The sequence below is a fragment of the Pseudophryne corroboree genome, chromosome 12 (genome assembly GCF_028390025.1).
Source record: "Pseudophryne corroboree isolate aPseCor3 chromosome 12, aPseCor3.hap2, whole genome shotgun sequence".
Lineage (NCBI taxonomy): Eukaryota > Metazoa > Chordata > Amphibia > Anura > Myobatrachidae > Pseudophryne > Pseudophryne corroboree.
In genome coordinates this window covers 103,340,082-103,357,357 of record NC_086455.1, presented here as the reverse complement: position 1 = coordinate 103,357,357, position 17,276 = coordinate 103,340,082, and the positions used below count along the sequence as shown (strand labels likewise).

Below are 17,276 nucleotides of genomic sequence, written 5' to 3'. Positions count from 1 at the left end.
GAGATGAATGGACTGAAAATGGAAAGGTACCAAAAAATGTAACGGTATAAATAAAATAAAAATACACAACATGTACTAATACAATGAATTAAAATAGATTTAAAATCAATAACCAGAATCACCAAGGGGCTACTGAGGTGAGTGTCTGTTCCTTAATTAGTGTGGACTTCAGATGAATGAGATGAGAATAAACAATAGAACTGGTGGCACAGTCCTGATGGTGATAATTACCACAATGATTACCGCTGGAGGGAAGGAGTCCTCTGGATAGCGTCCCTTTATATGGGTAGAATCTCTGGGATCCTAAGTCCTCACCAGATTGCGAAATCCTCAATGCTGAGTGGAAAAGTGATGTCACCAGTGGGCATAAGCTGTTTGCCCAGTCATCTGTAAATTATTGTCAAAGTCCACTAAAGGTCCGGATGTAGCCCATGCAGCTTCCAATAGACAAGGTGATCTGGAATAAAACCTGACGCGTTTCGCTGCAGAACCTGTAGCTCTTTCAAAGGTGATCTGGTCAGTCTAAAGGTTACTGTATTTATACCCTAAAATGGCTGCTAATTGGTCTACACCTGTTCAGTCCATTCATCTCCAACTAATCGTTCCACTTCACAAAACATAGGTATATTATGCTCTTGAGGCATTAAAATTTAAACTCTTTAATAATGAACAGTTAATTACACATTATTATATATAAAGAGAAAAAGAAATTCATAATAATTTTCATATATACAAATCACATTCGGGTTACTATAAACCTTGCAGTCACATGTCTGCCTTGACTTCATATGTTCCAACCAATTGAATTGTTCGGTTTAATTTACATTTAAATTATTGATTGTTTAGCGCTGCTAATTTGTTTGTTACACTAGGCTATGCTGCCTACAGTAAATTGCACAGAACTAAATGGAAACCTACACAGGGATTCAAACCATGAGCCCCATTAACATTAATTACATAGTTACATAGTTAGTGAGGTTGAAAAGAAGCAAAATGCCCATCGGGTTCAACCTGTATTTTGTGATCAGCTGTTCATATTATAATGTACCTGCTGATGTAATGGCGTAGTACCAATTGACAACAATGAATATTGCCAAGATTAATGTCACTATGGTAAATGCTATAACCCTGGATACCCTTTCCTGTTAGAAATTTGTCTAATCGGTTTTTAAATGCATTTACAGAGTCTGCCATTACTATCATCTCCGGCAGGGAGTTCCAAGTTTTTATTGTACTTATTGTGGAGATCCCCTTCCTACGTTGTGTACGGAATTTTCTCTCCTCTAGTCTCAGCTAGTGCCCACGTGTCCTATACAGAGTTCTTTTAATAAACAAATCCGCTGCTAGCTCCTTGTGCTGACCCTTTACATATTTGAAGATATTAATAACCTCTTAGTCACCGCTTTTCTAGTGTATACATATTTCACGTTGCAAGCCTTTCCTTGTACTCCAGTGTCTCTAGCCCTTTAATCAATTTAGTAACCCGCCTTTGAATCCTTTCTAGTTCTCCTATATCTTTTTTATAATATGGTGCCCAAAATTGAACACAATATTCCAGGTGCGGATGTACCAATGATTTGTACAGTGGCAGGATTACATCCTTGTCCCTTGTCTTAATGCCCCATTTTATGCATGCAAGCACTTTACTTGCCTTTTTTGTAGCATTTTGACATTGTGTACTGTTATTAGGCCTACTATCTATGAGCACCCCCAAATCTTTTTCCACCACAGTTACCCCTATAATTTCCCCATTTAGAGTGTACGATGCTTGTGTGTTTTTTGTCCCAAAATGCATAATTTAACATTTTTCTATATTGAACCTCATTCCCCATTTAGACGCCCAGGCTTCAAGTTTAACTAAGTCATTTTGTAGAGACTCTAAATCGCTATCTGAATTAATTACCTTACACAGCTTAGCATCATCCGCAAAGATTGACACTGTGCTTTCCAGGCCTATTCCTAGATCATTGATAAATATATTGAACAGTAGCAGGCCAAGTACGGACCCTTGTGGTATTCCGCTGACTACTGGTGCCCAGCTGGAGAACATCCCGTTGACCACTGCTCGTTGTACTCTGTTATCCAGCCAATTACCTATCCATGTACAAATAGTATATCCTAGGCAAAATTCCCTTTAGTTGATGATCAGTCTGCTGTGAGGCACTGTATCAAAGGCTTTTGCAAAATCTAAATACACCACATCCACTGCTTTTCCCTGATCAAGATTCTCGCTCACTTCCTCGTAGAAGCTAATTTCAGTTAGTTTGACATGATCTGTTCCTCACAAACCCATCCTGACTTTTGCTAATAATCTTATTAACCTGCAAATAATCCTCTATGCTATCCCTCAAGATACCTTCCAATATTTTGCCCACTTTAGAGGTTAAGCTAACTTTAGTTCCCTTTTTAAATAAAAGCATTACCTCCGCTATGTGCCAATCCTTAGGTACCTTGCCTGATCTGATTGAACTGTGGAAAATCAAGTATAGGGGTTTTGCTAGCTGTGACTTAAGCTCCATAATAACCCTTGGATGAAAACCATCTGGGCCTGGTGATTTATTAATCTTTATTTCGCTTAGTCTCTCCAGGACAACTTCCTCACTTAAACAAGTATCCAGCCAAGAGTCATTACCTTCACTATCTTTATGCACTACTTTCTCTGACTGATCCTCCCTGGTGAAAACTGAGGAAATAAAATTGTTCAGTATTTCCGCTTTTATTTTATCATCGTTTATCAAAGCTCCCAATTCATCTTTTAATGGGCCCATGTTCTCCTTCTTCAACCTTTTACTGTTATAATGATAATAATAATAATAATAATAATAATAATTCAGGGCATTGGTGCACTAACCTATACTGCACTTAATCAGAGCTAGCTATTTTTATTGTCATTAATCATCCAGATGCACCATACAAGGCACTGAAAGAAAACTTACTGGGGATTTTGCCCATGATCAACCCAATGAAGCTCTGAGCTACATAGATTTACTGTGTAGAGCCTGCATCCTGATTAATGTTATGTAGGCAGGAGACTTTCATCATCATTCAAGACACTAAGAGAAAGAGACACTAAGAGAAAACTGACCAGGGATTTTGCCCATGATCAACCCAATAGTAACATAGTAATATAGTTTCTGAGGTTGAAAAAAGACAATTTGTCCATCGAGTTCAACCTATTTGAGTCTCCTGCGCTATATTAGTTCCAGGACTAATTTTAACTTTTGCTAAAGTCGGCTGTTGTGTTTATTATTCTTTTTATAACTATAGCGTGTGATCTATGCACCACAGCCCTGTATATCATTATCCATTAGGAATGTATCTAGCCCATTCTTAAAGGTGTTGACCGAGTCCACCATTACTACCCTCTCAGGCAGGGAATTCCAAATTCCTATTGTCCTTACTGTGAAAAATCCTTTTCGCCTTTATGTGCGGAACCTCCTTTCCTCTAATCTAAGCAGGTGTCCACGTGTTATCTGTGTCGATCTTACTAAAAACAGATCCCCGCAAGCTTTTTGGATTGTCCCCTTATATATTTATAAATGTTGATCATGTCCCCTCTTAGTCTCCTCTTTTCCAGTGTATACATGCCTAGCCTTGCAAGTCTTTCTTTATATTCCAGCGTCTCCAATCCTCTAAAGCTCCACGCTACATGGATTTACTGTGAAGAGCCTGCATCCTGAAAAATGTTATGTAGGGCAGGAGACTTTCATCATCCAGAAAGGTGCAAAGTGGAAACTTGAACCTTGGAACCCATCATAACTCTCAGAGAAGCCCACTAAGCTACATGGGCTTCAGCAAACTAGGGGTGTTTTCCCAGTATCATCAATTAGCCTAATGCAACATGTAATACACTAAAAGCAGGCAATGCAGGGATTAGAACCAGAAAACCACCAGCCCTGCCAGCATCAAATTAGACTAGCGGTACACTGAGCTATCCTTCACTCTTTGGTAGGCGCTAGGCATTTTTTAATGTCACTAACTTGTCTGATGCCACAAAAAAGGAAGCCTACTTGGAGCTGCCCCATCACCAGCATCAAGGGAAATGGTTATCTGCTGACTGTGCCAGCTCATAAGTGTGGACACTTTTAATATTATTATTATTATGTAGCGTTGAGCAACATCCAAGATACTAAAATACAGACATTTAACAAGGCCCCAATGCAATACTTCAATGCTCAGGAAGAGCAGGACAGTAGTTTACTGAGCCAACTTATACGTTAAGTCACATTATAGGCAATAGGGGCATACCAAGGGTGGGCAAGCAGCAGTTTGTTGACAACACTGGTATAACGAGGTTGGGGCAGGTTCCCTGGGCGCCAGAATTGGATGAATAAGGAGCATAGGTGTGCGCAGGGGGGGTGCCTGGTGCGCACAGGCACCCCCTAATGTCCGACAATCCGATCTCACATGCCTGATGCAGTGATCGTCGAGCAGGCTTATTACTGTCCCCTCTGCGCTGCACCCTCTCAGGACTGCATTACTGACTGGCCGCCTGGGTTAATCAAGGGTGCCACTGCCACCGGCTTTCAAACTCCCGGCTCCACCTCAATGTACAAAAACAGTGTGATGTGACGTGATGACACCATGCTGCTCGCACGCCCACCCGTCACACGCCCATCTTGCTCCTTCTATGCTATGCCAACTACAGCCACCGATGAGGAGCAGCATACAGCCAGCGTTCCTCTAAGGAAGACAAATTCAATACTGGCAGGCGGTATGCAGCAGCATTGACACGTCACTCGTTTTTCCGGCAGCAGCAGTACTAGTCTGCGACTGTCAGTGTCAGTGAGTGACTGCAGCTTGCAGGGGGGAGCCAGACTAGGCTGAGGAGGAGCAGTGTAATTGCAGTGAGTGCCATCAGGGGTGTTTGTTTGGTGCACACCACAACATCTGACAATGTATCTGCTTTATTAGGATTGGTACAAGGGTGGATATTTTATATTACGTTGACCGTCAATAGATGGTGCTAGACACGCCCAAAAGGCGGTGCTAGACACACCTCTCCAACAAGTGCACCCCCTAATAAAATGTGCTGCGCACGCCTATGATAAGGAGCATGGCCTAGCACGTGATCACCATCTCCTTCTTCAATAGCCGCACAGTAGACTCTTGTTCCAGTCTACTGTGTATGCGCAGGTCTCCGAGAACACGTCGCCCATGCCAAGTTCCCAGTGACTTATCTATTTTGTATGCATAAATCAATGGGAAAATGCCCAGTGTGCCATTATGCAGTGATTTTCTGCTACTCTACAGCACCAACCGACATATGTCTCTGAAGAGGTAGAGTCTGCGGGTGCACCCCCCTGGACTATGTGCACTCCACATTCTGCACCCATTATAGATAAACCAATGTGTGCACTATTTATGTGTGTTTATACACTATGCATGTACAGTAAGTATATGTGTACATTGTTTGTGTGAATATGTATGTATTGTACATAGATATAGATATATATGTGAGATCTATATATATATATATATATATATATATAGTGTATGTACAAATGTACACTATATGTACAAAATGTGTATGTTTGTACACTGTGTGTAAGTATGTACACTATGCATATTTATGTACACTATAGGGCCCATATATTAAATATCGAGTTTTCAAGGTGGAAACTCTGCCTGTACAATTTGTACTGAGCCCACCGGTCCTGGTGGCAGACCTGCACATGACGCAAACACTGTCAGCTGCAAAATGTATTTAGAAGTAAATGATCACTTTTATACAAAGGTGCCTATTGATATACAGTACTCAGATTATGTCATATTTATGTGTATCTTGCTCTTCAGTGTCTCTAATGTGTGTGCAAAGCATTTTCTTATGTCAGTACCAATATTTTAATTTTAGAGAACAAAGGGCACTATTTATTTGCCCTTAGTGCCACCAACCCTATTTACCCCTCTGTGAATTCTAAAAACAATTCCAAACAAGCTTTTTGTATGAGAAGTGCCCCACTTCACTAAATGATGAGCGATACAACACAGAACAGTTTACGATGGGGACATGGTCTGATTTGGAGAAAATACTTTATTCTATAACAATGTAAATATTTGCAATGCTGTACCCAGAATTATTGGATAGCTTTCAATAATTTTCTATGCATAATAAATAATGTACTATTTTTAATTCTAGAAAATATTTTTGCGATATGATGCAGACCAGTCAGGAACCATCAACAGTTATGAGATGCGTAATGCAGTCAATGAAGCAGGTAACAAATCAAATCAATGGCAGATATGGCCCACAAGTCTGGCAATGAGGGTTAGAGAGACTTGGAATGTTAGGTAACTGCGAGGGGAGAAGGGTATTTTCAGATATTAATAATAATCCTGATTATCATCCATGGTTTTCTGGTGAGGCTACCACATCTATGCATGCTTTCAGTACAACAAGTCTTACACTGTTTCATTTATAAACTTCTGCAATAGTTCAGCAGATAATGAATTTAATGAAGGTGTCTTCTAGATTCACAATGAGTAACAGTGTAATGGAGTAATTGCTTTTTAGTCTCTAGTGGCTGGCTATCTACATCATTGGTGGCAGGCACATCACATATTGACATATGGTACGTGGACGTAAGTTATGGGTCTTTAACAATAGAAGTGAGTTAGGGCCTGATTTAGATTTGTATGCAAACCCAGCGGTTTATGTACAAATCTGATGTTTGTAGGTTTGGCAGGTGCAAGACCCGTTCTGCACATGTCGCTCACATCCTCCTCCTAGCCACAGCATGACTGACATGCTGTGGCACTTGCATCCATTCTTCAAAACAGGGGCATGTCAGGCCCACGTTCTGCATTATTGGATGCAGACTTCCTGGACCCGGCTGTCTGTAAATTATGGCCAGTCTGAGTAAGCTTCAGCATACACAGACTGACTGTGGTCTGCTAACACTGCGAGTCGTAACCGATGGTCGAAGTTTTGATCATAGGCTGTGTACTCAGACACAGCACTTGGCAGATGCAGAACTACCATTGACACAGCAGGTACATTGCACCAGGGCCACTGAGGACTAAGGGGCCCACTGCTGCCCAGACCAGCAATAAGTTATCCCCTGCCCAAACCACTCCGCAGACCATTTTGAGCAATGTCGGATGAATGGCCCAGTGTAGAGACTAGGGTGGGCCCCACTGCCCGAGGGACCTACCCCTTACCTTAGGTAGTCAGGGCTGACCTTGTGTGTGCCGGACTGACAGAAGAGTCCTGCCACCTATCAGCGCTGATTACAGCCTCTAATTAAGAAACAGCTGCACATTTATTCTGATTCACTGCTGTCTGTGAATTAATGGCAGCACACAAACTGGCACTGTCAGAGTATGCCTGTCTGAGTGTCAAACTGAAGAAAGCACAGAGGGCGGGCACCCATGTCACAGGCAGAGCAGATATCACTGTGTTCCTGCCCCCCAGGTACATGCCCCCTGTTCTCTGCACCGTACAGGACATTGTGCTTGTACCCCTGTCACTCATCGCCTCTCCATCACCCTCTGCCTTACACTGCCTTCCGCTGTCACCCTCTGCTTCCCCTTGCCTTCTGTGGTCACCCTCTGCCTTACACTGTCACCCATTGCTGTGTGGCATATTGTGAACTTGGGGTGGGGTGGAGGAGGGGGGCCCAAATTATATTTTTGCACCTGGGTCACCACTCACAAGTTCCGCCACTGGCACTCGGATCTCGCAGATCGATGCAGGAGGTGTCTATCTCCTAATAACGCCTCCTGCATTTGCACAGCCGCTTCCCTGCCGCTGTGCAATCCCTTACACATTAGAATCGGGCCCTTAAATAGCACTTCTGTTTTGGGTGGTGTTTAATGAGTTAATATAAAGAAAACAAAAGTGTACTTACTGTACATACACTGACTAGCAGGAAAAAGTGTGGCATTCTAAACAGTCAAAAGGTCAATACCATAATGTCGATACAGTTAAAATGTCAACATAGACATTTTAGGGTTATGGGGTCAGACTTAAAATTTGGTGTCGACATTCTGACCTTCTCGACATTTTGTACCCGCCAACATTATGGAGTCTATATAATGAATGCCGACAAAATATTCCAGGAAAGGATGGAAGGGTCAGAAATGAAATTAATAGTTTGACTAATTGTCATTCTCGTATCTCCTTTCCCAGGTTTCCACCTGAATAACCAGCTGTATGACATCATTACAATGCGTTATGCTAACAAGCACATGATCATTGACTTCAACAGTTTTATCTCCTGCTTTGTGCGTCTGGAAGGAATGTTTAGTAAGTTGCTCTTTTTCCCCCCAGATATTAATATTACTCAAAACACAGGCACCTAGTCATGTAAATCTGTAGAGTGATAGCAAAAAGTCTTGCACCACTTTCCAAGAGCATGTTTTTTTGTATGAATGCAACTTTTATTGCTTTCTGAAAGTCATCCCTAGGCATGTGATACCACATTGTATTTGTGAATTTGTAAAGATTCTGCTGATTGTTTATAATTAATATGTGCTGTATTAATATGGGTAAAAAAACACAGAAAACTATCAAGTCAGAAGAAAATATACTGTATCAATAGAATAACATGGAATATTTGTACAAATCAAATAACATTTATTCATGAAATACAATACTTGTAAACACAATTTAATTGGTCACCCTGGAAATTGAAGCACGTCATTTCAGAATTGTAACCAATTTTCTACCACAAATTGAGGTTCTGTGAATTTGCTTGATTTTATGTTTCTCATACTCTTTCTCCACAATCTTTGCACAGTGATTTGTAGTATTGTTGTCAGGATTGATGTTCTTTAAGGTACATACACACTGGGCGTTTTCCCCCCCTACCCAGCGATGTCAGCAGGGGTGGCGGCTTTCCATAGCAGGACGCTATGGAAAGGCGCTCACCCCGCCGTTCATCTACTGGTAATACCAGTAGATGAATGGCGGCCGCTGGCGATGAAGCGGGAGCGCGCATCAGCGCTCACCGCTCATCTTTTGGGCATACACACTGGGCGGCTTTGAGCTGAAAGCAGCTCAACACACCAAAAGTGACCTGCTTTCAGCTCAAAATCGCCCAGTGTGTATGGGCCTGTAGTCCAAGTGACTCAGGGCATTCTTGGGGTATTCTGTCAGAAGTTTTTTTTTCTCTTTTGCTTTAGAGTTCCTTACACACAGTACACGTTCAGACTTCATCATTGGCCTTTCCTGTTCATTGTGCTACATGTTCTGCAGACATGAGGTGCCTAACTGCCAAACAGACATAAGGGTCTATTCATGAAGTCGTGAAAATAGTGGAGAAGTGAGCCTGTGGAGAAGTTGCCCATGGCAACAAATCAGCTGCTCCGTACAATTGTGTGCAAATTATAAATGTTACTTCAATGCCGACTGGTTGCCATAGGCTCACTTCTCCACTGGCTCACTTCTCCACACTTTAACTGCTTCATGAATAGACCCCATAGTGAAAAACTCGATCAGTTGCCCACACACCTACTGTATATCTCCACACACATTAATCTTACAGTAGTGCAGACCATGAAACAAGTAAAAAAATAATTCCCAATACTTTAAATCTCCGAAGAGGGGCATATTATTTTAAATCTATACAATTTGATTGTATATAAACCTGTATAAACACAAAATTCTTAGACAACACTATATTTATGCAACAGCCTAAGCACCACAAAAGACTAGAAAACTATAATTTATAAGGTGAATTTTATTATATATGAAAGTCTGTACTTTGTGCGATGTGTCTCAGATCTGACGGGATCTGAATGAGGCCCAATGTTAAATGAAACATTCATATGTCCAAGTAAGCAGCATAAATTTCAGTCTACAGTTCCAAGACAGTGGCTGATAACCAAATAATAAATATGCCAGAACATATCGTTCCCATGATGAGACAATAGTATTTTATAACAAAATATTTATCTTCTGTTCCATAGGAGCGTTCCATGCTTTTGATAAAGATGGGGATGGTCTTATCAAGCTTAATGTGTTGGAGGTAAATATTCAGCATTTAATTTACTTTATTGCAGATTACCGCAATGCAAAGCTTAAAAGTAAAATTGGAGTTTTGAGTGCTGATTGTGTATGTTTTTATTATTTAATGGTAGTCTTCAATTACTCTGCACACTAATACATAATAATATAAAGCACAAGTTCTCAAACTCGGTCGTCAGGACCCCAAACAGTCAACGTTTTTCAGGTAATCCAGCAGGTGCACAGGTGTATTTATTTGAAGACTACTAAATAATAAAAACATACACAACCCCCTAAGCTCGAATTCCTTCCAGTTGCAACTTACTCAGCTCGACTGAGTGCCTTAAATGTCCATATTCTCTTAAAAGTAACATTAAAAACATTTACTGGAAGCAGAAGATATGTAAAAGACAGTCAAGCCATTCACGTGAGATAATTTATATGTGCATGCAAAAACTAGGGATCGTCAGTATGGACTTGCTAGTATATCCAGTCTAACGCCTGCCGAAACAGCAGTGTACTCAGAGGTAACAGTTGTCGCGACCAGACGGAGAGTTGTTGGAGCATCTTTACCTTATACATTTAAGATGCATAGAAAGATCACTCATAAAAAGAAAAAATACACTGCTCAAAAAAATAAAGGGAACACTTAAACAACACAATGTAACTCCAAGTCAATCACACTTATGTGAAATCAAACTGTCCACTTAAGAAGCAACACTGATTGACAATCAATTTCACATGCTGTTGTGCAAATGGAATAGACAACAGGTTGAAATTATAGGCAATTAGCAAGACACCCCCAATAAAGGAGTTGTTCTGCAGGTGGTGACCACAGACCACTTCTCAGCTCCTATGCTTACTGGCTGATGTGGTAGCTAGTGGTAGGCTAGTGGTAGCATGAGACGGAGTCTACAACCAACACAAGTGGCTCAGGTAGTGCAGCTCATCCAGGATGGCACATCAATGCGAGCTATGGCAAGAAGGTTTGCTGTGTCTGTCAGCGTAGTGTCCAGAGCATGGAGGCACTACCAGGAGACAGGCCAGTACATCAGGAGATGTGGATGAGGCCGTAGGAGGGCAACAACCCAGCAGCAGGACCGCTACCTCCGCCTTTGTGCAAGGAGGAACAGGAGGAGCACTGCCAGAACCCTGCAAAATTACCTCCAGCAAGCCACAAATGTGCATGTGTCTACTCAAACGATCATAAACAGACTCCATGAGGGTGGTATGAGGGCCCGACGTCCACAGGTGGGGGTTGTGCTTACAGCCCAACACCGTGCAGGACGTTTGTCATTTGCCAGAGAACACCAAGATTGGCAAATTCGCCACTAGCGCCCTGTGCTCTTCACAGATGAAAGCAGGTTCTCACTGAGCACATGTGACAGACGTGACAGAGTCTGGAGACGCCAAGGAGAAAGTTCTGCTGCCTGCAACATCCTCCAGCATGACTGGTTTGGCAGTGGGTCAGTAATAGTGTGGGGTGGCATTTCTTTGGGGGGACGCACAGCCATCCATGTGCTCGCCAGAGGTAGCCTGACTGCCATTAGGTACCGAGATGAGATCCTCAGACCCCTTGTGAGACCATATGCTGGTGCGGTTGGTCCTGGGTTCCTCCTAATGCAAGACAATGCTAGACCTCATGTGGTTGGAGTGTGTCACCAGTTCCTGCAAGACGAAGGCATTGATGCTATGGACTGGCCCGCCCGTTCCACAGACCTGAATCCAGTTGAGCACTTCTGGGACATCATGTCTCGCTCCATCCACCAACAGACTGTCCAGGAGTTGGCGGATGCTTTAGTCCAGGTCTGGGAGGAGATCCCTCAGGAGACCATCCGCCACCTCATCAGGAGCATGCCCAGGCATTGTAGGGAGGTCATACAGGCACTTGGAGGCCACACACACTACTGAGCCTCATTTTGACTTGTTTTAAGGACATTACATCAAAGTTGGATCAGCCTGTAGTGTGTTTTTCCACTTTAATTTTGAGTGTGACTCCAAATCCAGACCTCCGTGAGTTAATAAATTTGATTTCCATTGATATTTTTTGTGTGATTTTGTTGTCAGCACATTCAACTATGTAAAGAACAAAGTATTTAATAAGAATATTTCATTCATTCAGATCTAGGATGTGTTATTTTAGTGTTCCCTTTATTTTTTTGAGCAGTGTACTATAAAATAACAAAGCTTATGGCTGCGAAAAAATTTGCAGCCCAACCGTTAAAAGTGGTATGGCTCCTGCCACACCAAACCAAAAACTGAATTGCCTGGGACGGGAGGCTGGGATATAGGGGACTGACCCATTGCATCCTGGGAGTCTGAAAAGCTTAACTGTTTGGTGCCCGTTCCACTGTCGCTACTATATATTCCAAGGTAGATCCTGTGGACCCTGACAGAGAAATTTTTATACTTAAATTAAATCCTTTTCCAAGAGTCCAGTGGGGGCCAGATATTATAGCTCAGCTAAACATCTTCCCCCTCTATATCCCCACAGCTACCTCAATTATTTTCTAGACAAGCCACAAGAGCAGCCATATAAGAGCAAAAAAAACATGAGGTTCTCCCACAATACACAAACAACTCAGTACTTTAACCATGAGAACCATTGGGTAAAAGGGTGACCATTCATTGTCACCATTGGAGAAACCTACAGATGTGTCCTCTTTTATCTTTGCTCCATGAGCGCTGTGTAACTCGGTAGCATGAGCGTCTTTCTTTTGCGTTTTTTTTTTCAGTGAAAATGCATCTAAGCCGCAAAGTAAGGACACACGAGCAGCTTATGCTGATTAAAATATGCAGCATGCCTACATTGTCTGTGTGACTGCGACTGTACTTGCATACAAAATGCTATGCTATGGGGTTTTCCTGGAAAACACTGTAACGTGGTTTTCAGATGTATATACAGCCGCAATTACACAAAGAATATAGACATGCTGCATATAATTTTAATCAACAGTATACAAATCCCATTTTCACTTTCATCCATATGGAGTACACTAGAAAACTGGGGACATTAGCAAGCTGACCCTACAGGTGGCCACACTTACTTTCTATAGGATCAGTTAAGGCATTGGTACTGGAGGAACATGTAAATGAGAAGATCAGATGGACTGACATGGCCTCTACTAAAAATGCCTTTGGATTGCTTGTCTTTGACTAGAAGTGCTCCTCCTTGCTGTTGAACTGACATGCCATAATGTTAGCATTTGACTGACTACATCTTTCCACAATCAAAAATTTTTGGTGAAGTGAATGCATGCTGATTGCAGAGTCAATCTGTTTTCCAGTTTTACGACGTTGCCATGAACACCACCATGCCATAGTACCTGGAACATTTATTACTTTCTCTGACTAGATCAGTTATCCTCACTGCTATCGGATCCAACACCTCTATTAGCTTTGACTCCTTTTAAAAATGAAAACCCTGAAAAAAGCACAGAAGGGTGACAGCCTCACAAATTCAAAGACTGGTGTATGTTGTCACAGTGCTCCAGTTGCAAATGGTGAAAGGGCGAAACCAATTGAAGATGTCCCTGTTCAGCCACTACAGGAGCAACCAATACACCTTTGGAGACAGGGGATAAGTGGAGAAGGAAGTTGCCTGGCTGCATGTGAGAGAATATCACCAAAGAGAAGGTGCTAGATAGAAAGAACACCTCCCTGTAATTCTCAGCACGAGGACTGGATACCATAATTAATAGCTGCACCCTCGCCTACCTGCCAGCTTGTATGAGGCCGACATGACTAAGAGCTTCCCCCTGCCCATTCCCAAGCACCACTTACCTAGTATCCACACCTCCAGTGCTGGCTCCTACTGCCGAATGTTGCTGGTCCCTGCCTACAGTTCCAGCAACAGGGACCCACAGAGGAATCGGGGTTGTATTGAAATGTACTATTACGTAAAATAAAAGAATCTATTTAAAAAAAAAAATAAACCAAAAAAGCTGCAGCTCAGAAAATTGAAGACCAACTCCAGTAGACACAGCCTTCCAACTGACTGTGTGGGTATAGAGAAGGAATTAAAACTTTGTGCTAAATTTGAAGCAGCAAAATTCCAGTTGAAGCACTACACCTATAATCCATAACTGTAAACTTTGCTTCACTTGGCAGGTGAAGTGAATAGTTTTGATTATCGCATTACAATGGCACCTCTCAAGGGGTGCGATATGTATTGGACAGCAAAGTGTACACTCAGTTCTTGAAATTGATGTGTAGGAAGCTTAAAAAATGGGCAAGCGTAAGGATCTGAGTGACTTTGACAATGGCCAACTTGTGATGGCTTGCCGACGGGGTCAGAGCATCTCCAAAACAGCAGGTATTGTGGAGTGTTGCCAGTTTGCAGTAGTTAGTGCCTACCAAAAGTGGTCCAAGGAACGACAATCGGTGAACCAGAAACAGGGTCATGGGAGCCCAGAGCTCATGGATGCACGTGGAGAGAGATGAAAGGTGGTCTGGTCTGATGAATTACCTTTTCTCTTACATCATGTGGACAGCCAAGTGCGTGTGCATAGTGGCGCCAGGATGGACTATGGGAAGAGGGCAAGCTGACAGAGGCAGTGTGATGCTCTGGTCAATCTTCTGCTAGGGAACTTTGGGTACTGGTATTCAAGTGGATGTTACTTTGACATGTACCACCACCTAATCAGACCACGTAAATCCCTACATAGCAATGTTATTCAATGGCCTCTTTCAGCAGTATAATACGCCCTGCCACACTGCAAAAATTGTTCAGGAATGGTTTAAGGAACTAAACCAAAAAGGATATCCGGATGAAAGGTTGACAGTCAATAAGTGACCACTAATGATCGACATGGTCAAAAGGTCAACATGATTTTTTTTTTTTTTACAATTTTATTCATATTTTTCATACTTTACCATCCATGTGGACCACAATTGGCACCTGTGCGAGCTATGCAAGGGGACGTTGTACACTAATTGAGGGTTCCTGTGCTGTGAAAACGACACAAAAAAACATTAAAAAGTCCTCTCAACTTTTTCCGTATAAACCTTTTGACCACGTCGACCTTGTGATCCACACCCACCAAAAAGGAAGGTACTGACTTGGCCTCTAAATTCTCCAGATCTCTATATGATCAAGCATCTGTGGGATGTGTTAGAAAAACAAGTCGAGCCATGGAGGCCCCACTTCGCAACTTACAGGACTTAAATGAGCTGCTGCTAATATCTTAATGCCAGATCGAAGGACACATTCAGAGGTTTTGTGTAGACCACAGGTACTCAAATTCGGTCCTCAGGACCCCACACAGTGCATGTTTTGCAGGTAACCCAGCAGGTGCACAGGTGTATTAATTATTCACTGACACATTGTAAAAGGTTCAAAGGTGTAGCTAATTATTTAACTTGTGATTCTGTGAGGAGACATGCAAAACATGCACTGTGTGGGGTCCTGAGGACCGAGTTTGAGAACCTATGGTGTAGACCATGCCTCAATGGTTCAGAGCTGTTTTGGTGGCTGGCACAAAGGAGACCCACACAATATTAGGCAGGTGGTTTCAATGTTATGGTTGTTGGTTGTATATTCCAGTGTACCCCATAGGATAAACAAGAAAGTGTAAGGCTGGGTACACACCTGACCAACATGTTGGAAGACCCACTGTTACGCAGAGTGGCCGATCCTGGTAAGTATACACACTTATTGGCCAATCAACGTGTTGGTTAAGACACCCAGCCTAGCAGTCAGCCACCCGCAGCAAGTGTGTGGGTGGTCAGCAGACCGTCTTTAGACACAGCCAGATGCAGCGATATATCGGCCATCGGCTGTGTGGCACAGCCAACACGACATGTCTGTGAACAATGTCTATCACAGACATATTGGGGATACACACCCGCCGACGGTCTTGCAATATATAAACCATTCAAACGGGCGATACATAATGCCTAGTGTGTACCCAGATTTACTTTTCAATTGTAAATGTTTTTGTTTTAGTTGGGCACTTTTAACTCCAGTGTTGCTGTTGGAGCAATGGGCCTAATTCAGACCTGATCGTAGCAACAAATTTGTTAGCAGATGGGCAAAACCATGAGAACTGCAGGGGTGGGGGCAGATTTAAACATGAGCAAAGAGTTAGATTTGGGTGGGCTGTGTTCAAACTGAAATCTAACTTGCAGTGTCAAAATAAGGCAGCCAACATTTCCCCTCTTCACAGAAACAAATTAACCTACCCAAATCTAACTCTCTCTGCATGTTATATCTCCACCCCCCCCCCTCCCTCCCCTCCGCAGTGCACATGGTTTTGCCCATCTGCTAACAAATTTGCTGCTACGGTCAGGTCTGAATTAGGCCCAATGTCTTGTTAAAAAGTTTAACAATTTATTTGATTGTTTTAGTATTAGTATAAGTAAATGAATAATGTTAATAATAAATTCTTAACTGCACTTTTTCTTATTTGTATTTCAGTGGCTGCAGCTTACTATGTATGCCTAAAATCAACATAAGCTACACAAATATCCTTCTGCTTACGTCTCTCAGTTACTTTCAGTCAAGGACCGACTCAGGATCTCAGCAAATCTTTACCTCATAGCTCTTAAATATACATGTCCATTTTCTTATAGAATATAAATAGAATTGTTTATCATTTGTTACATAGCTGTGGGTTACAGTGCAGATTACGGTCTTGTGATACTAGAATGCAATGGTTATGTGACTAGCTGTAAGTCTTTGATTAGATCAGTGTGTGCCTATCAATATAACTAAACATGGGTAGAACTTTTAAAGTGTGCAAGATAGAGCCGTCACCTATTGTGAAGAAAGTTTCCCCACTTTACTCACAATTTGTTTTTATTAATGTGAATCCTCAATGACTTCATTGTGTCGTTTGCCATGAAGCAATAAAAGGTGTGATATTTGATAACTGAATGCTCCGTTTTTTTGTATGCGAGAGTGACAAACTAAATAGTTCAGTACTAATAAATGGAAGGCATGCACCATTCCCCATCAGATGTTCATTGTCATCATTTATTCAGAAACATACAGTTTTAAGTGCAATGATAGCATTTGTACACTTAGCACATAACTAAAACATAGACATTTAAAACAAATTATTGTATAAGATTATTTGTATTTTGCAAGTAGCCGATCTGGGAGAATATACTGTACCTTGAGATTTTTTGGGACAGACTGCCCAGTCCTTTCGATAAAGTCTGACTAAATGTGTCACTTAATCTGATGTCCAGTCGGGTACAGCTCAGACAATCACAATACAGCATGACAGCTTCAAGTACTGCTCATGTCACTTGAGAAACACTGAAAGACTACCACTCGCCTACTGTGCTTTTAGATCGGCTAGAAATAGATAAAAAAAATATT

The 17,276-nt window shown here is 42.0% G+C and overlaps 1 protein-coding gene across 5 annotated transcripts in view; it reads left to right on the top strand.

The window, feature by feature from the left end:
- The window catches only part of CAPN3 (calpain 3), a 354,142-nt gene extending 337,321 nt beyond the window's left edge, over positions 1 to 16,821 (top strand). For all 5 annotated transcript variants that reach the window (XM_063947837.1, XM_063947835.1, XM_063947834.1 and 2 more), the window contains 4 exons: positions 6,140 to 6,218; positions 8,132 to 8,248; positions 9,913 to 9,971; positions 16,368 to 16,821. In XM_063947837.1, coding sequence (XP_063803907.1) covers positions 6,140 to 6,218; positions 8,132 to 8,248; positions 9,913 to 9,971; positions 16,368 to 16,394 — 282 coding nt within the window. In that variant the 3' untranslated portion in view covers positions 16,395 to 16,821. The remainder of the gene's footprint in view (positions 1 to 6,139; positions 6,219 to 8,131; positions 8,249 to 9,912; positions 9,972 to 16,367) is intronic.
- The last annotated feature ends 455 nt before the right edge of the window (positions 16,822 to 17,276 follow it).